Consider the following 25174-nt stretch of genomic DNA (forward strand, 5'->3'; position numbering starts at 1 on the left):
TGGTCGCCGCTCCTTTTATCCCCGCTGGTGTCGCTCTCCTCTCAAAGCTGTCCTGCTCCGCAGTTCTATTTCATCCTTCGCCTCATCCGGTGCTTTAATCGTTTTTTCTTCCTTTCAGATGTAAAGGATTGTAAGCTTCAACAACACTTGAACACCAACGCCCTTCTGGAACCTTCTTCCCCCTTCACTTTCCTCTGATCCCCCCCAATCCCATCTTCCAATCTCACTACCTGCGTGTTTTCATTATCCCCTCTGACCTCCCCCCCCCCCCCCCCCCCCCCCCCCCTCCCCTAACCCCGAATGATCAGTCCTCCGCAAAGGCCTGAGCTTCATCCCTTTACGCCCCTAACTCAATGAATTTCGAGCTTGGCGTGACGCAGCTCTTTTCCTGTCGCATTTGTCATCCCACTTCTTTGGCCGGGGTCTTCCACGCCCCCTGCCCCCAATGGCACAGCTGACCCTTTCTCCCGTGTTCAGCATTCTTGTTCTACCTGAGCCCCCTCCCTCTGGCCTCTTTTACACTCTCTAGATCTTTTCATTGCGAACTGCCAGCATGACATCGGCTGTCTCAATTTCTCTGCTCCCCTCACGCACTCCAACTTACCTCACTCAGATCCAACCCCAACATTGTCATTAAACCTGGCAAACCGGCCTCTACCTTGCGGAGGCTGAATGCCAACTCTCTGACACCTCCTCCTACTTCCCCGGACCATGACCCCACTACTGAACATCAAGCCATCGTTTCCAAGACTTGCTGACCGCAACTCTTCTGGGGATCTTCCCTCCTAGTTCCCCAACCCCGCACAGCCCGCTTCTACCTCAAACAGGACTGCCCTGGTAACCCATTGTTTCAGCCTGTTCTTGCTCCACAGGACTGATTTCTTCCTGTCTTGACTTTTTTTCTCCCCTTGTCCAGTCTCTTCCCACCTACATCTGCAATTCTTCCAACGCCCTCTGCCACTAACAGTTTCCAGTTTCCTGGCCCCAATTGTCTCCTTTTCACTACGGATGTCCAACCCCTCTGCACATCCATCCCCCACCAGGGTGGCCTGAGGGCACACTGCTTCTTCCTTAAACAGAGGCCCAACTAGTCCCCGTCCACCACCATCTTCCTCTGGCTGGCTGAACTTGGTCTCACATTGAACAATTTCTCCTTTGACTTCCTCCAAATTAAAGGTGTTGCTCTGGGAACCCACATGGTTCCTTGCTATGCCTGCCTTTTCATGGGATATGTGGAACATTCTTTGTTCCAGTCCTACTCTGATCCCCTCCCTCACCTCTTTCCAGTACATTGATGACTGCATCAGTGCTGTTTCTTGCTCTCACCCTGAACTAAAAAAATTCATTCACTTTGCTTCCAATTTCCACCCTTCCCTCACCTTCACACAGTCCATCTCCGACTCTTCCCTTCCTCGACTTCTGTCTCCATTTCTGGGGATAGGCTATCGACAAACATCCACTATAAAAACACTGACTCCCACAGCTACCTAGACTACACTTCCTCCCACCCCGCTTCCTGTAAGGACGCTCTTCCATTCTCCCAGTTTCTTTGTCTCAGTCGCATCTGCTCTGATGATGCCACCTTCCATATTGGTGCTTCTGATATGTCTTCCTTTTTCCTCAACCGAGGATTCCGCTCTACCATGGCTGACATGGCCCTCGATTGTGTCAGTTCTATTTCCTGCACTTCTGCTCTCGCCCCTTCCCCTCCCTCCTTGTCCTCACCTTTCATCCCACCAGTCTCCACATTTAACGGATCATCCTTTGCCATTCCCACCACCTGCAGCATGATCCCACCAGTAAACACATCTTTCCCTCCCCTTTCAGCATTCTGAAGGGACCGCTCCCTCTGACACCCTGGTCCACTCCTCAATCACCCCCTCTGCTTCCCATGGCACCTTCCTGTGCAAGCACAGGAGATGCAACACCTGCCCTTTTACCTCCTCCCATCCCACTGTCCAGGGACCCAAGCACTCCTTCCAGGTGAAACAGCGATTTACTTGTATATGCAATTTAGTATACTGTATTCGCTGCTCACAATGCAGTCTCCTACATTGGGGAGACCAAACGCAGATTGGGTGATCGCTTTGCGGAACACCTCCATTCAGTCTGTAAGCGTGATCCTGAGGTTATCGTCACCTGTCGCTTTAATTCTCCGCTCCACTCCTACTGTGACCTCTCCGTCCTCGACCTCTTACATTGAGCTTCACTAGAACAGTGCAAGCTCGAGGAACAGCACCTCATCTTTCGAATAGGCACTTTACAGCCTTCTGGACTCTATATTGAATTCAACAATTTCAGACCATAACCTCTGCCCCTATTTTTTTTACCAAATGGCAGCTGTTGTTGATTCTGCCATTCCCATTTACACCTCATCTAGATCCATCTTTTGTTACTTGTCCCATTACCATCTCCTTTTGCCTTGTACCATCTTCCCTTTTGTCATTTAATCACTCCTGCCTTCCACTCTGATAGACCTTCCCTTTGGTTCTTTCTTCCCCCTCCCACCCCCACACTTGCTTAAAATCTGGTACATCTCTAACTTTTTCCAGTTCTGACGGAAGGTCATTGACCTGAAACATTAACTCTGTTTTTCTCTCCACAGAAGTTGTTTGACCTGCTGAGTATTTCCAGCATTTTCTGTTTTTATTTCAGATATCTGAAGCTGTCTGAATAATCCAGGGAAGGCTTGCAGATCATAGAATAGGATGTCCCTTATATATATATAATATGAAAATTCAGGTGGAGGATCAGAAAGGCAGATAATTGGAGTACAGCTAATGAACACTTAGCTGCATCTGTGAACTTAGTCAAAGTCCCTCTTCCAACAGCTATTCCATGTGCTGGAACCTTGTGATGATTGGAATCTTAAAATGTTCATGTGCACAAAGGATGCGGGGATGTGGTGTGCAAGATGTCTGAGACCAAACTCTCTTTTTGACTGTGTTGATGACCTGAGTGTTGAATTCAATACAACAATATATTATCCCAGCTGACAGTCCAGTTATAGTTTTGATGTTTGCCATCTACTGTAATGTTGAGGTTCACAGCAGGGACTTGGCATCTAACACTTGCATTCAATCCTGAAGCATTGATTGGCATGGTACTCTCTAAGTGTAGAAAGATGCCAATAACAGCATGTATTCTGACATTTAAAGGCATTGATTGGGAACATTCTCATTTACAGGATGTAACCTCTTTTAATCTAAGGAAATAATATTGATTGAGTTTAAATTTGCAAATGTGCTTTTGCCTTCTGTAGAGTATGTTATTAGCAAGTCAGCTGTAGTATAGCAAATAATGGAAGAACACAAGCATTTGCCATGTCAACTTTATTAAAAAACAGGTCATTAGTGCGTAGGCCATTAGATTTTCATACTAATTTTATTGCAGGATTGCTTGTAGAAAATAGCAAACAATGTGGGGCATGAAAACATTGCTTCCAAGTCTTTGATGTTTGGTTTTAATGTTGATGGGTTTTTTTCCAATTGAAATACTTGGCTGCAATGGTGCTGGAACTTTTTCATGCCTGTACTCCTGACTCTAGCCAATTTTCCAGGGGAAGGTTCATTTGAATAGTTTAGATGTGTTCGGTGGTATTTCTGGCACCATCAGGTCTTCTCATGGGTGGAGGGAAATGTGGTACCTTCCCCATTGCAGCATCGCATTTCCATGCTATATGAAGAATTTAACTTTTCCCTCTTCCACCCCCCTCCCCACCCCCAGTTTGTCCATTTTTCCTGCCTTGCTTTGAGATCAGTTGCACTTTAATCATAGTGTTCCTTGTGGCCAGTGTTTTTTTTTGTTTATGGGATGTGGGTGTCGCTGGCAAGGCCAGCATTTATTGCCCAACCAATTGTTGATGTGCATATGTTGAGAAATATTCTTGTAATTTCTGACTAATTATAATATACACATTCATATTTGGGTGGTTATATTGTACATTTGACATCACTTCTGCTGAAAAACCCCAGAAATGGTGATGGTGACTTAGAGCTGACAGAAAAGCTCCTTGCCTGATTTTGCTGCAAGTAGTTTACCAATCTGGCCCCTTTGTGTCTTGTAAAGTAAGTTTTTTTTTTAAAGCTGTTGCATGAGGTAGATTGGACAATAGATTGAAATTGCAACTCACTGGATATATTTTGACTTTTGAAAAGCTTTTCAGTCTAAGTTACAAGGATGCTGACATTGGGCACAGAAAAGAGTTCAAGGGCAATAATGGACTGTGTGTTAGTTTGAGGCCACCTACCCCAATTACGATCATATAAATTGTATAGACTCTTCCATGGTGCTTTTACTAATTGGACCAATTTTTTTTAATGGTCTTGATTGTTCCGGCTTTAGGGAAATCAGATGCTAGCTGAATGAGGAATACATAGAGATGTATTTTGATGGACGACTTAAAAACTGAAATAGTAAATGGTGTGGGATACCAAGGTTCCTATCCATTTATCCAATAAAAGCTGAATTCCATTCCAATAGTAAAGCTTTGAAGACTTAAAAATTTACTATTTTGATTATTTTTCAATGTGTGGTTATGCAGACTATATCTGTTCTTTTCCTCTTGCAGATACCTATTTGGCTTAGTATTGGAATCACAATGGGAAAAGTAGGCATCTTGATCCTCCTCAGTGTGGTCATGAAGTCTGTTCACTGTCAATGGAAAAATACTCAAGTATCAGAACTTGGGTCAGACCTGGGGATGAAGATTTTCAATCATGTTGTTAATTCTAAACCAACAGAGAACATTATCATGTCTCCACATGGAATTGCATCTGTACTTGGGATGCTGCAGCTAGGAGCAGGTGCAAGAACAAAACAGCAGTTGAACATTGCTCTGAAATACAGCTCATATGGTTTGTTTTAACTTATAACTTTTCATAACTGTAAAATTCCTTCCCCCTAGTTCAAGATTTTTAATGAGATTTTGCAACTTTGGACCATTGTGGCTAAAAAATGCTAAGTTTGTTCTCGATTTTGGGCAATCAGTTCTTACTGCCATAGCCACTTCAGTGCATTTCATTATATGTAGTTGTTGCTGATTTTGCAAGCCATCCACAAGCGCTAACATTTTTCAGGTACTGCCCTGAAATTATGATTTAGGCGAAGGTTCTTTGTAGTCGTATCTACAGTACTTGTGTTTTATTATGTGAAAGGTGCTATATAAATTATTTTTGTTGGAACCCCAACACCAGAATCTGATCTGGAACTCCAAACAATGAAGCACATATAGTTGCATGCTATGTAGCAGACACTGGCTGCAGTTGCACTCCAATAAGAAAGTAAGTGGCTTTTGAGTTTCATCCACTCACCAAGTGCTTCACTGCACATCTATGGGTCTCTGGACATATTGTTTCAAAACTCAAATGTTGCACTTAGCTTTTCTTAAAATATGACTTTTTTTAATGCAACTTCAATCTCTCCAAGCACAAACATCAGCTGGTTTTTTTCAATGTCTTGGTAAAAGGGATCCTGACTGACTAACTTAATTCTTCACCAACTAATACATCAAGTTGTAGAAACCTTCTGAATTACCGAGACAAATTACTTCCTTTTTTAGTGTTGAATGATTCTAGAAGCTATTACCTGTTACCATAACCTATTGATTGCACAGCAATATTAATACCATATAAATTTTAAGTCAGATCACATACTGGTTACACCATTTTGAATTGTAGATGTTTTTACCATATATAATTCAAGTAATGGTGTATTTTGGATATTTACATTAGATTTGTGTTGGTGAGTTCATCTTTTACATCCAAGTACTTCTGATGTTATGACTTGTAGTATGTGATTAGAATGAAGTACATAGAACAGAAGTCTGCATTTTCTAAGTTAAGCTACTTTCTGTATTGATTAATTCCTTACTAGGTATTTACAGAAAGCTCAAAAGGATACAGAAGTCTTTAACTGAGAGCAGAAATCAGGATATAGTAACTATTGCCAATGGAATATTTGCACCTAGTGATTTTGCAATGGAACAGCCCTTTATTAGAAAAACTAGAGATGTGTATCAAGCTGCATTGAGAAGTTTGAATTATGAAGATCCTGTGGCAGCTGCATCAGCAATCAACCAATGGACTAAGAATCAAACCAGAGGTACATATTCCATAAATCTGAATATATAACCAAAGGGGAGGGAACAGCATCTGTATTCTGCAGCAGCTTAATCTGCTAATGTGCCTTTGGGGAGGGGGACAAGAGAAGTGAGAAAGTAAATGATTTTCCTGGATGCTTTTCATTTATTAAAAAAAAGTTACTAAACCGCAATAGCAGTATAAGATTTTAAACATTTTCCACATTGATGATAATGCATTTTAGCTTTAACAAATTGTGTTCAATTCTTACTTGTGTGCATGTAGGATAGTAAAATTTATAGATTTTTGTTTGTGATTACAATATAATAAACTCTGCCCATCTTTCATACAACATTTTCCAAACTGTTTTGCACTCAGTTGTGGTAGATTTGAATTTAAACAAATAAAATACTGGATTTTTTCCAGATAATGTGCAAATCTCACTTCATACTTGCATCTTGACATGCTTTTTGTAATTTCTGTCATCAAAGCGTGATATTTGAGATCATTTCACCTGACTAAAGGGAAGGCAAGATGTTGATTTTCAACTGCCTGTTTTACTGAAGTATTACAATTTGGTCTGTCTTTCTTAGGTATGATTACAAATCTAATTTCCCCTGCCAGTCTCAGTGAAGCTACCAGGCTTGTGGTGGTCAATGCTATTTTTTTCAAGGGTTTGTGGAAGTCGCGGTTTCAACCAGAAAATACTCGTAACAGGGACTTCTATGCAGCTGATGGAAATGTGTATCAAGTTCCTATGATGTCCCAAAGATCAACGTTCAATTTTGGTAAGTCCAACGTCAATAGTGTCTGTAGCTTAGTTACTTGGGCACTGGATTGGTGAAAACAATTGGAAATGCTATAAACCAGGCAATACTTTGAAGCAGCAACATGTGCCAGAGTGATGGGTTAATTCTTGCATTCTGCTGTATTTCTGATCTAAGCTGCATTGTATTAAATTAGCTGCTGCAACTGCTAATTGTGTGTGTATATATAAATTGGAGAGTTAGACAATGTTATAAAATGAAGACTGACTGACTAAAAATAACCATTTGCAAAAACCGACTGATTAAAATGTACATGTGTGAATTTTAATTTTCCCAAGTCTGAATAAGAATGCATTTTTGTTGAACTAAATTTGTGTTTTGTATCTTGGAATACCTGATATTTTAAAAAGTGTGCTGTTCAGTAAGAAACTGGTAAGTAGGGGTCATATCTTCTGGAAACACCAATTCCAAATGTTACTTTATTCCTCAATACTAACATTACTGTTAACCATCAAGAGCACTGGTTCCTGGCTGAAGTACTGAGCAGATGAAAAATGGAGTCAAGGAATTGATGTCTGAAACCTTGGGTGTAAGGTGAATGTTTGAAGCCTGTAGCTTAGCATATTGGTGTTGTGAAACATTGGTGTTATTCCTCTCTCTAATTCTGGAATTCTAAGGCCACTTGTAGTGCTCTTGCTGCCAACAGAGAGCAGCTGGCTCAGCCCAGACCAGCAATTGAACCTGGGGCCTTCCTAATCTGTGAATCCTTGACAATGTCTTAACTAGCTGAGCAAGAGGACTCTGGATTTAAACTTTAATGCATGTGTTGATATTTTACAAATGATCAATTTTTCATCCCTAAATTTGAGTAGCTTAATTTTTTGCTGCAAATACTGTTTTAGTTTAACATGGAAGGTAGTGACTGGTATCTGAGATAATGACAGTGATTTGCAAAAAGGTATAAAATCATCTCCATGAACATCACCGTATTTATTTATTTTTTTTAAATACCAAGGCGTACTCATTTATTATTATTTGAGCCTTGCTTTGGTAGTTTCAATGCTGCTGATTATTGCTTTATAATCACTGTTGTGCATCTCTGTATATACCGCCAACTATGAAATGAATGGGGTTAATGACCGGTATTTAATTTGACCTGTTTTCCTAACGTGCAAGATTATAGTACCTGCTAGCCTTGATAAACCAGGTTTTGAACATAAGTCTCTTGTACTCGGATTCTAAACGGGTCCAGTGGTTTAGAGATATGTTGCTTTTGTTTCACAGGTATGGCCATCACACCAACCAATGTGAAATACTATATCCTTGAGCTGCCATATCACGGAGGCACTATCAGCATGTTTGTTGCTGTTCCAGAGGAAATCGATATCCCACTCTCTGCAATAACTCCTCACATGAATGTACAATCTATAAACAGCTGGAAAGGAATCATGAGAGAAAAGAAACTGGATATTGCCTTACCCAGGTAAGCAGGAGGTATTTGCTTTGAAACGTGTACAGCAGAAAGCAAGTAGTCACGTTCTAGTTTTAATACTTCAGTGTTTGAAGTTTGCTATACATTGAGGTATAATATTGGTTTACTTAACAGGTGAGTACTTTTTTGTGTACTGGGAAGTTGCATGTAGGTTAGATTAGATTATAGGTTAGATGTCTGTTTTAAAGATTATTCTAGCTGCCCCTTCCCTTTTTCTACAACAGATTGACTTACTTTAATGTTGAACTAATTTACTGGCATGTGTGTTTGTGGACTGTTGCCTGAAAGCTCTATATGTTGTAGATTCACTGCTGAGGCAGAGACTAACTTGGAGAAGCCCCTTTCAGCTCTTGGAATTACTGATATGTTTGATCAAACTAAAGCAAATTTTGGAAAGATTTGCAGTAAGTAACTTAATCTTTTGTCAAGAGAACTTTCAAAACATTTTTTGAAGTGTACATTTTTAACTCATCAACAATCTGTTGCAGGATCTGGTCAACTGTATGTTTCACAGGTTCTACAAAAGGCTAAAATTGAAGTAAATGAAGATGGAACTAAAGCCTCTGCAGCAACAGGCAAGTCTGTCAGCATTGTAAATTTGGACTGTGGGAAGTAAAGTGCTTTCCATGCATTGAATATACTTTGCAGTGTTAAAATTATATACTTGAACTGAACATTACTCAACTACAGTGAACTGGATATTTGACTTATTTGTTCCTGGTGAGGCTTACAGTGCATGTATAGTACAAATATGAAGTATCCATTTAGTCTCCCAACACATCATTTGTTGCTAGAATAGACTGTTTGGGGTAGAGTTTCTGCTTTGGGTGCAGTTGGCGATCCGGGCACAAATTGGGCCCAAAAATGCATTGTTTTGAGGCTTTTTCAAGTTTCTGCTCAAGCTCATTGGCATATCGCCAAATGCAAAATCTGCCATGAAACCTTGCAATCGGACAGCGTTTTAGAACTTAATTTTTTTTAAATTTTGCTTTAAAAATGATTCCATACTGTTGTGTATGTACCTTTTTTTAAGAGAAGAACTGATTCTATACTGCAGGACCGGCAGTGACCACCCCTGTATATAAAGCCATAGCAGGCTTCTGTACTTCAGTCTTAGGTTACCCTCTGTTCAGTAAATACCTGTTATTATTGTTCTCCTGCAGTCCGTGTATTATTTATACTCGGACACTACACTGGCGATGAACAGGTTCGAACTCACCTACAGTACTGCATCACTTCACGGGGATCTTTCCCTGTGAAGAAGCTTCTTGGAGGTCGAAGTCAGAACAACGGGCGTCAACCGCGGGCAACCGCCCAAGGATCCATCGGAGTTCGGAGAGTTGCAGGAGAGGCTGTGGAGAGCTGGGCTTGGCTCCCCAGTCAAGGTGTTCCAGCAAATCGTGCTGGTACCAGGTAGTGCGCTGACCCTTCCGGACTGCAGCGGGCTCGAGCTCGATCGAGCAGCTCTGCAAAGGGGCCGTGCAGCGTCGTCGGGAGGAAAAGGGGGCGAGAGAGAGAGGGTGGAGCGCACAGGGCGCAGTCGGTGCTCAAGAACCGGGCAGCGTAGCAAAAATAAAACGAGGGGAAGGAAAAGTGAGACGCGCCGAAGCCGCAGGTCACCACCATTACCCTGCAGAATGCTAGGAGCAGCGTGGCAGCAAGGGGAAGAAGGAAAAGCGTGGGAGGCGCCATTTTAAATCACCCAAGATGCCGAAAAGTGGCAGTATCACTGCTTTCGACAATGAGGTAGAAGACTGGACCACGTATGTGGAAAGAATTGAAGTGTATTGCAAGGCAAATGAGGTGGCCGATGGAAAGAAGGCATCGGTATTATTAAATTTGATGGGCGCGAGAACGTACGGCCTATTGCGGAATTTAATTACCCCAGCTAAACCAATGGAGAAAAGTTTTGAAGAGATTGTTAATATCTTACAGGAACACCTAAACCCTACACCGCTGCTGATAGCAGAAAGATTCAAGTTCCATAAAAGAAACCAGCACAAAGATGAGAGCAATGCTGACTCTCTTACGGAACTACGCAAGTTATCGAAGCACTGCCAGTTTGGAGCAGGACTGGCAGACACCTTACGGGATAAGTTTGTCTGCGGGCTCCAGAGTGAAGGAACCCAGAAACGACTACTTTCGGAAAAGGACCTGATGCTAGAACAGGCGTTCAGCATGGCAGTATCCTACGAAGCAGCAGCACGGGGAGCTGCGGAAATACAACAGAAACCACAGGAATACAGCGCTAACGAAATGGCGTATGGAGCAGAAAAGTGCTATCGCTGCGGCAGAACAACCCATGATCAGAAGGACTGCTGGTTTAAGGACAATGTATGCAGGCAATGTGGGAAAATGGGACACATAGCAAGAGTCTGCAGGTCGGGAAAGAAAACCAACACTACAAGAACTACTAAGGGAAAGTAAAGAAATTGACAGACAGTAGTTCGGAAGATCAGGAGAGTGATCAGGACTCCGGGAGCAGGAGGCTAAGTTGTCTAAAGTTACACAACGTGATCGCAAAGGAGGATCACTGAACCATTTGGGTCACCCTCATGATAGCAGGGTCCCCAGTAAAGATGGAATTGGACACTGGATCAGCCCTAACTGTCATGAATCGATGAGACGCTATTCTCACACATACCCTTGAAGGACACGTCCATTGTATTGAAGACATACACGGGGCAAAAAGTCTACCCCAGAGGAAAAATAAGGGTGCCAGTTGAATACAACGGCAAGGAAACACAAACTATATATGTATATACTACAAGATGGAGGACCACCATTATTGGGACGTGAATGGATCCGAAAAATACAATTGGATTGGCATTCCATTCAGGCGCTAACTGTGACTGACAAAAAGGATGATGACGTCACACCTGGACGACTGTCAAAAATTCTAACTGACGCGAAAGAGGTGTTCCAACAAGGACTTGGGACTCTAAAAGGAGTAACGGCAATGATAAAAATCGAAGATAACGCAAACCCAAAATTTTTTAAGGCCAGACCGCTACCTTACGCGATCTGCCCAGCCATTGAAGCAGAGCTGGAGCGTCTGGAGCATTCGGGTGTGCTGTCCAAGGTGGACTGGAGCGAGTGGGCCACACCCATCGTTCCTGTAATGAAGAAATCATTGAGCAGCATGCCTGGGGAACCGAAGAAGGTTCACATCTGTGGGGACTTCAAGGTAACTGTGAACCCAGTCCTGCACACAGTACAATATCCACTTCCACGGATAGAAGATATTTTCGCCTCACTATCTGGAGGGAAACGCTTTACAAAGATTGATCTGGCCCAAGTGTATCTACAAATGGAGGTGGAAGAAGCATCTAGGAAATACCTCACAATAAACACTCAAAGGCCTTTACCAGTACAATCGACTGGTATTCGGGGTAGCATCAGCCCCGGCTATTGGCAGAGGGCGATGGAACAAGTCCTGCAAGGGATCCCAGGGACCCAGTGTTATTTGGACGACATCCTGGTTACGGGCGAAAATGACAGTGAACACCTTGCCAACCTGGAGCAGGTGCTCACGAGATTACAGGAATATGGGCTACGAGCCAACTGCCCCAAATGAGAGTTCTTCAGGAGACAAATCTCGTATTGTGGCCACATGATTGATGAGGAAGGGTTGCATAAGTCGCCGGACAAGATTGAGGCTGTAGTCAAGGCTCCAGCACTGGAAAATGTGTCGCAACTGAGGTTGTTCCTCTGGTTGGTGAACTACTACCATAAGTTCTTGCCGAATTTATCTACAATTCTGCACCCACTGAACGCCCTACTGCAAACTGGAGTAACATGGAAATGGAGTGATGAGTGTAAGCGTGCCTTTCAGAAATGTAAATGCCTAATCTCTTCAAAAGAAGTATTGGCCCACTACAATCCAACACTACCGATTCGGTTAGCATGTGATGCGTCTCCCTACAGCATTGGAGTGGTGCTGTCACACAAATTCCTTGACGGTTCAGAGAGGCCAATAGCCTTTGCGTCGCGCTCGTTAACCTCAGCCGAGCGTAACTACGCCCAGATTGACAGGGAGGCCCTCAGCCTGGTGTGGGGGGGTGAAGAAGTTCAATCACTATCTGCATGGGCCGAAATTCACCCTACTGACTGACCATCAGCCCCTGGTCTCCATTTTTAACCCAAAGAAGGGCGTTCCGGTGATGGCGCAACGGCTGCAAAGATGGTCACTTTTTTAGGGGCACATCAGTACGACAGAGTACAAGGGTACGAAACAGCATGGAAACACTGATGGGCTGTTGCGCCTATCGTTGCCTACGGTAGAGTAAGCACCTGCAGTGGACCTGGTTGAGATATTCCATGCGACCATAGTCGAATGTCTACCTGTTACAAACTCAAGTATAGAGAAGGAAACCTGAAATGACCCGACACACACACTGGTCTATGATTTGATGGTGAAGGGATGGCCAGCACATGGCGACTCACTGTTGCCAGCATTCTCGCCAAGAAGAGAACAGCTGTCAGTGTGCCGGGGGACCTTGATGTGTGGATCCCGAGTGGTAATTCCACCCAAGTTGAGGGATAGAGTGCTCAATGAGCTTCATGAGGGTCATCTGGGAGGGGTAAAAATGAAGAGCCTAGCCAGGGCGTATGTGTGGTGGCCGGGAATTGATAAAGAAATCGAGGATATGACCAAGAGATGCACAGGATGCCAGAAGATGCAAAACGCTCCACTACATCCATGGGAGTGGCCCTCCTCTCCATGGCAACGGGCACACATTGATTTTGCTGGTCCATTATGGACTCAATGTTCCTAATCGCTATGGATGCCCATTCGAAATGGCCAGAGGTCATCAAAATGTCCTCCACCACCACGGAGAAAACTATTGCAGTCCTACGGACCATCTTCGCCAGGAATGGCTTGCCAGAACAGATTTGCTCCGACAATGGGCCACAGTTTGTGTCCGAGGATTTCCGGAGGTTTCTGAGGAATAATGGGGTGAAACATTACACATCTGCCCCATATCATCCAGCCACAAATGGATTGGCTGAGAGGTTTGTTCAGACCTTTAAAAAGGCAATGCATAATGACGACATACCACTACAACACAAGGTGGATAATTTCTTGTTTGCTTACCGGAATGCGACACATGCAGTCACCAACCAAGCTCCAGCCATAATGTTCTTCAACCGAAGGCTAAGATGTCGCCTGGATTTGCTCAAACCAAACATAAGACGAGATGTTGAGGATAAGCAATTCCAGCACATCAACGAGAAGCCAACCAGGAGCTTCAAGATAGGGCAACCAGTCTTGGCCCGCGACTACCGAACAGAAAAATGGCAGCCAGGAACGATATGCACACAGCAGGGACCACTAATGTACACAGTGGACGTTGGAGAGAGCATCGTGAGTCGCCATGCTGACCAGATTCTAGAGTCACAGGAACAAGCCAAACCCATACCACGAGCAGGTGCACCTGGTAATCAACCCGAAATACAGATTGCGTCTACCTCAGAAGCAGTGGTATTGGAAGCTGACGAACCAACCAATGACTGAGCCAGAATCAACTCCGCCGTAAGAACAGGATACTCAAAGGCGCTATCCAGTCAGGATCAGGAAGCCTCCTCAAAGACTGAACTTATAAATGATTATTTCAGTTGATGTATATAGTACAGAGAAAATTGTAATTGTAATTAGTTATTTAGTTGCTAAATGAATGTTATGTACTATTTATCTAAAAGGGGAGGAATTGTTGTGTATGTACCTTTTTTAAGAGAAGAACTGATTCTATACTGCAGTACTGGCAGTGACCACCCCTGTATATAAAGCCATAGCAGGCTTCTGTACTTCAGTCTTAGGTTACCCTCTGTTCAGTAAATACCTGTTATTATTGTTCTCCTGCAGTCCGTGTATTATTTATACTCGGACACTACACATAGTGGTAACTTGGTGTAGTTTGATTAATGTAGCTGAAAATGGGTTTATCACACAAAATAAGCATTTTAATCAGTGTCTAGGCCACCACCTGTGAGTAACCCGATTTTTAAATAAGTGAATTACTAAAAAAAATTTACAGAACCATTTGCTAGTTATATTGGAGTACAGTAGGCAGTTTCTTGGTAATAAAAAATTACATTTAAAAGCTTTTAAAAACTTGTCTATTCGTGCCCTTGCGTTTAAAAAGAAACTTAAAGGCCCACAAACAAGCGGAATTAGTGGAAACTTGCAATAGTGATTGATTTGATCGGGGGCGTGGTCAGTTTTTTTGGCACAGCCAACTTTTAGCACTTTTTTAAAAACTACTGCAGAAGCTCGATTTACACTGAACATAATTTGCGCTTGAATTTCCGTAATCTCTTTTGCGCCGGTTTCACAGATTTTTCCAGGTGAATTGTACCCAAAAAAAACCAGCACAACCAACCAGGTCTATGTTTCCTCTTTTCCCTTTGCATGCTCAGTTTGTTGATCAACAGTTTGCAAAAACTACCCCAAAGTGTTGAGAAGCTATAAGTTGGGTGACTTTTGTATCATATCCACTAATGTAGCACCAAAGGTTTGAGGGTGACTTGTTTAACTATCTATGTTACATAAAAACATAGAAGATAGGAGCAGGAGTAGGCCATTCGGCCCTTCGAGCCTGCTCCGCCATTCAACGAGATCATGGCTGATCATTCAAACCCTAGCACCCGGTCCCTACACAGACAGCCATCCCACCCAAGCCCTATCCCCATAACCCCACATATTTAATCCCCCCTAACACTAAAGGTCAATTTTTATCATGGCCAATCAACCTAACCCGCACATCTTTGGACTGTGGGAGGAAACCCACACAAACACGGGGAGAATGTGCAAACTCCACACACAGTCACCCGAGGCTGCATTTGAACCCGGGTCCCTGGCGCTGTGAGGCAACAGTGCTAACCACTATGCCACCGTGCTGTGGCATGTTAATGTGCATGTCAATGTTTGGGATGTTATTTGCACAGACTGTGGTGTAGTCTGCAATCTAATCTGGGCATCCATATTTAAAATGAGTTTTTGGATCACGAATGCCATGTGGAGTGATCCAAGAGGCCGATTTGCAGTTACAAGCTGTACTGAAACCTTTTGGGCATAAATTTGCATTTGTTCAGAATTGATAGAAATTCGAGGATATCATGTTTCCTGGTCTTTTGCATGAGGGCAGAGCTATATTAATGAGCTAAGTGGAGTTTCAGCAGACATAAAGTAGCACAAATGATTGAGGAAATACGCATGTAGCAGAGTTCTGGTGCAAAACCCGGGTAAATTTATTTTGAAAAACCGAACACAGTGCAACATATCTCTTGCGCCTTTTTACACTGAAAATTATATGGAAATTTCCTGCTATAGAGTTCATTAGTTTCAATCGAAACACCGAACAGCCATTAGTTTCAATCCATGGCCTGGAAAATAGCTATTGTCCAAACTTTGCCAATAGTTGGTGAATTACTAAGGAGGATCTAAGTAAAATACTACACTGATTTTTCAATTGGAAGCTGTAAAACCAGTACAATTTTTACATGTAGAACTATGGACTAACAGCTATCGACTAGCTTTAGTAACCTGTTGCAGTCCATGAGTGCATCATAAACGGAGTGTAAAAGGTGGGAATTTGCCGCAGAGGGGGAAAGAGGTGCTGGTTTTTGCCTCCAATACATGTAGTGGTTTGTGTAAGCTTGAGGCAGTATTTAAAATTTTGTCCACTGTTTGTGCTGTGTGTGCCTGCCCACCCCACCTGTCAGATAGACAGCCAGAGTGCTGAAAAATGTACCTTGGAGCAGGAGGCTGGCCAAAGAGAGGGGGAGGGAGCGTAATATGGTAGTTGTAGGACATTTAATAATTAGGGGGAACAGATAGCATCCTTTGTAAGCAGGATCAAGAGTCCCACATAGTATGTTGCCTACCTGGTGCCAGAGTGAAGGACATCTCTAACTGGCTTGAAAGGATATTGGAGAGTGAGTGGGTGGATCCAGTCGTTGTGGTCCATGTTGGGACCAACAGGATAGGGACGAGTAGGCAAGAGGTCCTGTTTCGAGAGTACCAAGAGCTAAATTAGAGAACCTCAATATAATTTCTAGATTATTACCTGAGCCATGTGCGAATTGGCATAGGGATAAGCAGATTAGCGAAGTGAATAAGTGGCTGAAGGAGCGGTGTGGGAAAGAGGGACTCCATTTCATGGGACACCGGCACCATTACAGGGATAGGAAGGAAATGTACCTAGCAGAAAGTATAAATAGGGTGGTCACAAGGACTTTAAACTAGTAAATTGGCAGGGGGAGGGAGAGGGGAAGGAAAGTGGGCTCAAGTGGAAAAGATAGTATAAATACTAGTTCTAAAACAAACAAAAAGGGAGTAGATTAATGGTCAGAAATTGTGCTTTTGGCACTACCGGTAAAGGGAAAACTAAAAGATGTAAATTAATTAAACCAGGAGAGAGCAATAAAACCGGAGTAAAACATTAGAGCATAAGGACCGGTTAGGGCACGTGGCCCAATTAAGCATTCTTTATACTAACACACTATAAAGAACAAATTGAATGACTTGCAGATGCAAATTCAACTTGGAGGTGACATGGTAGCCATTACTGAGACATGGCTGCAAGACGGTCAGGACTTTATGGGTAGAATTAATGCATAGAAAAGGATTTATGACTGTAGTGGGAGTTGTGTATAGGCCCCCTGGTAGCAGCTATGAAGTGGTAGAATGTATAAATGCAGAGATTGGTCAAGCATGTAGCAAAAGCAGTGTGGTTTTAATGGGGGATTTTAACTTTCATAGATTGGGATAAGCAGACTAGCTCATGTCAGAAAGGTAGTGAATTTCTAGTGTTCAGGATAGTTTTCTATACCATGTGCTAGAACCAACATGGGGCAGGCCATATTAGATTTAGTAATGAGCCAGATTTAGTTAACAGCCTAACGGTGTGTGATGGCGATCATAATAGGATAGAGTTCAACGTAATGTTTGAAAGGGAGAAACTCTAAACCGCTACTAAGATTCTAGATTTAGGTAAAGCTAACTTCAATGCGATGAGACAGAAACTGTCCACAGTAAACTGGGTAAATCTGTTAATGGGTGACATGACAGAAGAGATGTGGGAGATGTTCAAAAAAGAATTTTAATGTGTTCCAGGACCAAGGGTATATCTCTACTTGCCAAAAAAAGGCATGGACAACTAGAGGTAAGGGGGAAAAATAAGAGAGAGCATACAAAAATACAAAAATTAGCGCAGATCCTGTCAGCTGGGAGAGATACAAAGAATGACAAAAGGTGCCAAAATAGAGAGAGCTACAAAAAGGAGTACGAAAAGAAACTTGCAAGGGATATCAATCAAGTCAATTTTTACAATTTTATATATAGGAGGTGGGGGGGGGGGGGGGAAAGAGAGAAAAAAGGGTGGTGGGTGGTCAGGAGCAATGTGAACTGAACGGTGATATTGTAAATAGAAAATAAGGAAATTGTGGACATGTTGCATAATTACTTTGCACCAGTATTTACAGTAAAGGAAGAGGATAGCATACCAGACATCCCAAGGAAACTAATATTGAGTCAGGGTCAGGGATTCACCAAAATTTAAAGTAAGCAAAATAACAGTAATAATGGCACTAGTGTCAAATCCCCAGGACCAGATGGTTTCTATCCCAGGATTTTAAAGGAAGTAAGTGAGAATATTGCAGATGCCCTAACTAATCTTCCAAATATGTCTCCCTTTTTGGAACCGTTCTATTTAAGAAAGGCGAGCGGGAAACCAGGGGGTTATAGATCAGTTAGCCTAACATCTGTTGTCAGGACAGATACAGAAAATGATCAAAAAGGCTAATGGAATGCTGGCCTTTATATCTAGAGGTCTAGACTACAAGGGAGTAGAAGGTATGCTACAGCTATACAAAGCTGTGGTTAGACCACACCTAGAGTACTGTGAGCAGTTCTGGGCACCATACCTTAAGCATTGGCGGGAGTACAGTGTAGATTTATCCGAATGATACCTGAACTCCCAAGGGTTAAATTACAAAGAGATTATACAAACTAGGGTTGTATTCCCTGGAATTTAGAAGGTTATGGGGGTGATCTGATCAAAGTTTTCAGGATATTAAGGAGAACTGATAGAAACATAGAAGATAGGAGTAGGCCATTCGGCCCCTCGAGCCTGCTCTGCCATTCAATGAGATCATGGCTGATCATCCAAATTCAGTACCCTGTCCCTGCCTTCTCCCCATATCCCTTTAGCCTTAAGAAATATATCCAACTCTTTCTTGAATATATTTAATGAACTGGCCTCCACTGCCCTCTGTGGCAGAGAATTCCACAGGTTCACCACACTCTGGGTGAAGAAATTCCTCCTCATTTCAGTCCTAAATGGCTTACCCCTTATCCTTAGACTATGACCCCTGGTTCTGGACTCCCCGGCCATCATAAACATCCTTCCTGTATCTAGTCTGTCCAGGCCTGACAGAATTTTATAGGTTTCGATGAGATCCCCTCTCAACCTTCTAAACTCCAGTGAGTATAAGCCCAATCGACACAATCTCTCCCCTCATACGTCATTCCTGCCATCCCAGGTATCAGCCTGGTGAATCTTCGCTGCACTCCTTCCATGGCAAGAACGTCCTTCCTCAGGTAAGGCGACCAAAACTGCACACAGTACTCAAGGTGTGGTCTCACCAAGGCCCTGTACTCGAACCCTCTTGCTACGAAGGCCAACATACCATTTGCCGCCTTAACCGCCTGCTGCACCTGCATGCTTACCTTCAGCAACTGGTGCACAAGAACACCCAGGTCTCTGCACTTCCCCTTCTCCCAATCTATTGCCATTCAAATAATAATCTGCCTTCCTGTTTTTGCCACCAAAGTGGATAACCCACTGATGGGGTAGACAGAGAAACTATTTCGCTGGTTGGGGAATCTAGGACTAGGGGTCATAGTCTAAAGCCAGGTTTTTTTAGGAGTGAAGTTGGGAAATACTTCTACACACAAAGGGTGTTAGAAGTTTGGAACACTTCCACAAATGGCAATTGATGCTAGGTCAATTGTTAAGTCTGAGATTGATAGATTTTTGTTAACCAAAGGTATTCAGGGATATGGGGCAAATGTGGTTATATGGAGTTAGGTTGCAGATTAGCCATGATCTCGTTGAATGGCAGAACAGGTTCGAGGGGCTAAATGGCCTACTCCTGTTCCTATAATATGGCAAGATTTCAGAGCTCCACCTCCACCAAAACAATGTACTGCAAAACTGTTTAGAATGAACTATGTATGGCTGGAGGTGTGATCTGCTGTGATTCTACTAATAGTTTTGTTTCCATTACAGCTGCTGTTATTATGCTAAAATCATTCAGGATTACGCCTCCATTTGTAGTAAACAGACCATTTCTCTATATTGTATGGCACAATCCTACAGGTAAATCTTTTTTTAAAGATATGTTGACTTTGCTGCTATCATTGTTAACAATCTTTTAGTTGACTAATTAAACCCTTAAGTAAATGATATTAAATTGAAGGAGGTGAATGTTTGGGGGAAATCCCAATGGTCCATCGTCATACCTGATTGCACATTTTGTAGCAGAATCACCGTATTTTGAGTTGTACATTATAAGCTATTGGGTCTCCTTCAAAAATCGTGTCTTGACCTCTGTATTCAGTCGCACCAGCATTTCCAGAGCTACCTAAATTTAAAGTACAAATCCTTTTTTTTTTTTTAAGTGCTCTAAGAAAACCAGCTCTAAATTTCCATGGAATATCCACCTTTCTCTAGGATTAGTGTGCACTTCATAATATACTAGTGAATACCCTTAAATAAGTGGCCTTTTCTCCTGGAAATATTATGGGGTTCCTGTCCTACCTTGTGTAAGAGTGAGTTATCTAAAGGAAAATAGTGCTGTTGTAAAGTATTTTTATTGATGAACAGCAACAGAAGTAGCATGCTATTCAATCAAAATATACAAAACTCTAACTCCTGGAATTCCCTTGCACAGCCCCCATTATCTGGAGACCTCCACCGTCTGAACCTATGCCTCAAAGTAAACATGAAATAAAGATCATGGTAGCTTTGCAAGCGCCACATGTAAACTCCCTCTTCTGTGCAGTCTTTGTAATTCTGCCACAAAATCTCATTTAAAATGCATCAGCACATTGGTTAACTAGGACATCCAGTGACAGGAAAGAGGTACTGCACAAACACTGAGGGGATTTAAGAGTACATCTTCTACTTTCTTTTAAAAAGATATACAAAAAAAATCCCCCCCCCCCCCCAAAATTAGGGATGTTGTATTTGAGCTGAAACATTTGCTGAAGCACAGAACTGGTTTTGTGGCTTGCTAAATGCCATGTCATCCAATTTGGAATTGTAGAATGTTACAGCACTGAGACTGGTCATCAGGTCCATCAAGTTTGGCATTTTTTCCTTTTGCGCCACCTGGTCTAATTCCATTCCTGCTCTTGTAATCTTTTTAAAGCAATGATTTAATTCTCTTTTTTTAAAATAATGCTTCAACTGTTTCAGGCAGGCAATTCCACATTCTAGCAACCCTCTGTGGAAATTTGTTCCTTCCTGTTGTCTCACTGACGAATGGAAATAATCTGTCACTAATTACCTTGTATCATGACCCTTCATAGAGACCTCCATCATGTCATCCTTTAACTTTCTTGGCTTTAGTGGGGGTGGGAGTACAAACTTTTCAAGTTTGTGTAAATATTGTAAACTCACTTTCTCCCCCCCCCCCCCCCCCCTCTCTCTTTCTGGTAACATCCTAGTGAATCTGTTGCATTTTTTCTTTCCATATAATGGCTTGCCTAAAATTGCTTGCAATACTCAAACTGTGGCCTAATTGAGGATTTTTAAAAGGTGCTTAATATGATGTCTCATAAGCAGCTTGTTAAATTCACAATTTTGTTATCTGGGGGTGGGGCGGAGAATGTAGCAGCATGGCTAGAAAGTAGGTTATATGCATGTGTGCATATATAATCCTTAAACCATAAGCAATACAACATTTGAACTTGCTGATGTTGGGGGAAAATGCAGGGATTGGCAATAGCAAGGAACTGTATAGAATTTCAGGTGGGCATAGATTTAATGTGGAAATATATAAGATGCATTCTGGGATGAAAAACACCTGCAAGACACTGAAGGGTGTGGAAGAACTATGAGACCTAGGCATTCAAATATAATTCCCTGAACGTACAAGTCGACAAAGCCATAAAAAAGGCTAACCACATTTTGGGTTTTGTAACTAGGGTGTAACAGTAAAGGGGTAATATATACACGGCAATGGTTAGGTCAAAGTTCATGTACTATGTGCAGATATTGAAGGGTATAGCATACATTCAGTTACTGCTGTTGTCTTGAATTTCAAGTTTAATTGGCTATTCTAGCTCCAACTTTTTTCTTATACCTCCATTGATTTACATGCTAGTTTTGATCATCTTGGTTTAGCAATTTTTTCATTTTATTGTCTTCCCACATCCTGTTTTTGTAAATCATCTTGTCCTGTTTAACTTTAATAAAAAAATTTTAAAAACCCTAACCTTTCTACTTCCTTATTACTTGTGCACCTGGAGCTTGCTTTCCCTTCCAAACTGCCTACTCTATATATTCTCTTTCTCTTTCTTTCCCCCTCCCTCTGTTCCTCCTGGCCCCACTGAAATGAAAGGAAATAAAATTCTGCTTGTGGAGAGGCCAGCAGCGGTCCCTTTAAGAGCGGGGCATGCACAATGCACACCCCACCCATTGATCCACCAAAATAGTGTTGAGGTTTGGAAGGAGAATGTTAAATATTAAGCTACACATTTGAGGCCTATTTAACTAGTGATAACTTGGTATGATTTGTGCACTAACTGCTTTCTTCTGAATTGCTTATGCAGGTACAGTCCTTTTCATTGGACAAGTTTCAAAACCATAAGAAGCCAATGTCAATAGGATGAGTTTCAAAATGATTTTCCAATATCAATGGAGGAAACCTCATTGCTGTTTTCAAGTAGCTTGGCAATGAAAAGCAGTGCTATTATGTACAAACACTGACTTTTTAAAAGTGAAACTGATATATCCTTATAGTAATACATGCATACATTTTTGCCTTACATAGAATGTTTCATTGTAATGAGTATTTTCTAATAATCAGTATGCAATCATGCCTTTTTTATATGAATTCAGTATTGCACCTGACAAACAAAAAGTATTGCTATTGGAGTCAAAGCAAAATTCTGAAATTTTGCACAAAAATACTCAATTAAATAGCTGTTTGTTTGGAATGTGATTAAATTGGGGAAGAGGAAATATGCTCTACTTGAAGATAACATAATCCTAAATAATGTTTGACTCTTGGACCAGTATTGAAGCATAAAATACAGTACAAGCTAATATGGGAATATTCCCTTTTTATAGAACTACCCCCTTGTGTGATTTCTTGAAATGGGGAATATTACCCACCATCTCCATTCATGTCAGTGAGGGGAGTTCTACAGAGAATTACTTCGAATTTTTTTTCAAAAGCATGAAATGGGAAATAAACAATAAATGTGCAAACCTCTACTTTACAATTATACAACAATTCAGAATACTCTCTTCAGGTTAGATTCTTACCAAACTGGAGTTAAATGTTTTGGGGTGTAAATTCTAGAATTGGAGAGATTACCTTGCTGTACAAGTTGCTGCCATGTATCATGCACCCAAAGGAAATGTCTTTTCAATACTGAGCAGCTCTAACTTTGAGAAAAGCCATTCAAATTCCATGACACAATGCTGGAGTAATCATGTATTAATATTTATTGAAATGCAATGCAAGGAATTGAATATAGTTTGCTGAATAATTGTAGTAAAGATCTTTTCTTTCTCAATTTGAAGATCATGTTATGCAATTTGATTTGAAAGAATGCTTTGTACTAAATCAATATTTTTCATTTACATTAATAGGTTATTGATAAAGTAAACAGAACTGGTGCTTTACCTGAATGTTACTGCCTCATTGCTCACTTGTTAAAGCATATAAAGTGCAGGAGAATATATGTGAAGATGTTTAAATGCTTTTCCAAGATTTGATTGTTTAATAAAATGTAGGTTATTTTTGTGTGACCTATAATTTTGAAGGCTAAGTGTAGGACATTTACTATAAACAATGGAAACTTTTTAAATGGTTATTTTAAGTGTTTTAATAAAATGTGAATTTAGTCTACCATATCTATTTGACTGCCTTTTCTTGAGTCAGCCATAAACTTTAAAGAAGAAAAGCACTTTGAAGTTATTCATTGGAAATTTTAGTGGGATTTTGAATGGTTAAAGCCAATTTGTAATCTGATTTGACTCGTGTCCAAATTCCAATGCATAATGACTTCCAAATTTAAGCCACCTTCTCGGGCACTCCTCCATAGTTTGAGGATAATGTATACAGTATCAAAGATTACATTTAAAAGCTTGCTGCATACAGATGATCCAGACTTAAAGGGTTGCATACTACATTGTCTTTTTTTGTCATAACTTTGGAAAAGTAACTTTAGCATGAAGTGCTGCATTGTAGTGGTGCATTAGATTGCAAACTAGTGTACAATATTGCAATCCCAACTCCCTTTCTGGCATCTGCTCAGTGAGTTACAAATACTTTCTGAAATTGTTTTCTGGAGCAAAATATTAGGTGACGTGTGTCAAAGTAACTGTTGTGGATTTAGATTCTACGAAGCTTCTTGCTCATGCATACTCACACCAAAAGGTAAAATGCCTTTTATTGAGACCAGTTCTGAAATAGTCCAAAAACTGTTTGTAGTTTATTTATTTCATTTGCTATCCTTTGGTTTAATCTGCCAGTACTGTGATATAGGTTTAAGAAGTCACATTTTTATTGGAGATGGCGCAATGATACAATGGTATCTAATTATCTGCTGACATGTGGTTGTCTGTGTCTCGGCTGTATTTTTTGAACTTTTCTCTGTTTCGCCTACTCTAGTTAGACCACACTTGGAGTATTGTGTACAGTTCTGGTCTCCATATTACAAAAAGGATGTAGGCCCTAGTCTACCCTGCTGCAGAATATCGCTCTGCCTCATGATCCTGCAGCTGCCAAACAAAGATGGTGGACGTGCAGCGCTGCCATGAGGATGGTGTCGGGGATGCTCAAGTCCACTCCAACTGAGTGGCTCCTGGTGCTGTCTCTCATTGCCCCGCCTGTCACAACGCCATCATGCTCAGATGCAAAAAATCATGAACATAGTCAACCTTGCCATTCACAAAGACTTGAAAAATCCACCACGAAAGTGATTAAAATCACACCGTCCATTATGTGAAACAGCAGCTAATATTCATGCAGCAGGTATCGGCCCACTATCCAGATGGACAGAATTGTGGGACGTATGCAACATAAAGAACCAACACCACCTCCACTGACCGAATAGCAGAGGTCCCTGGCTTTGACTTCCCTCAAAGACAGTGGTCAGCAGTCAACCGAATCTGCACATGGATGATGCAGCCACCTGCTCCACAAGTGGAAGATGGGGAACGACCAAAGTGCAACTGTGGCCTTGAGTCCCAGACCATGGAACATCTCGCATCAACCTGCCCACTAGGATCTGTTGCGAGGCACCTCATTTCTCCACTCAGCATTTCAGGCAGCCATTGAATGGATAGCCAAACTAGACATTCTATTATAAGCTTTTCCTGTCCTATATAACACAACTACATAGAGCAGTTGAGACGAATAGCATAGATGCATTTAAGGGGAAGTTAGATAAGTACATGAGGGAGAATGGAATGGAAGGAAATGCTGAGAGGGTTAGTTGAGGGTGGGAGGAGGCTCGTGTGGAGCACAAACACAGGCATAGACTAGTTGGGCCGAATGGCCTGTTTCTGTGCTGTAAATACTATGTACTA

At 41.7% G+C, this 25174-nt stretch overlaps 1 protein-coding gene across 3 annotated transcripts in view; it reads left to right on the plus strand.

Moving 5' to 3' along the window:
* serpine2 (serpin peptidase inhibitor, clade E (nexin, plasminogen activator inhibitor type 1), member 2) overlaps positions 1 to 23492 on the plus strand; it is a 39825-nt gene extending 16333 nt beyond the window's left edge. For 2 of the 3 annotated variants that reach the window (XM_085990467.1, XM_085990465.1), the window contains exons 2-9: positions 4571 to 4856; positions 5875 to 6102; positions 6674 to 6868; positions 8132 to 8330; positions 8643 to 8743; positions 8828 to 8914; positions 19634 to 19723; positions 22183 to 23492. In XM_085990467.1, the coding sequence (XP_085846593.1) occupies positions 4601 to 4856; positions 5875 to 6102; positions 6674 to 6868; positions 8132 to 8330; positions 8643 to 8743; positions 8828 to 8914; positions 19634 to 19723; positions 22183 to 22220 (1194 nt within the window). In that variant the 5' untranslated portion in view covers positions 4571 to 4600 and the 3' untranslated portion in view covers positions 22221 to 23492. The remainder of the gene's footprint in view (positions 1 to 4570; positions 4857 to 5874; positions 6103 to 6673; positions 6869 to 8131; positions 8331 to 8642; positions 8744 to 8827; positions 8915 to 19633; positions 19724 to 22182) is intronic. The other variant, XM_085990468.1, reaches the window with a different exon arrangement.
* The last annotated feature ends 1682 nt before the right edge of the window (positions 23493 to 25174 follow it).

This window comes from Somniosus microcephalus, chromosome 6 (genome assembly GCF_052327205.1).
Source record: "Somniosus microcephalus isolate GS21.2 chromosome 6, FLI_Smic_1.0, whole genome shotgun sequence".
Taxonomy (NCBI): domain Eukaryota; kingdom Metazoa; phylum Chordata; class Chondrichthyes; order Squaliformes; family Somniosidae; genus Somniosus; species Somniosus microcephalus.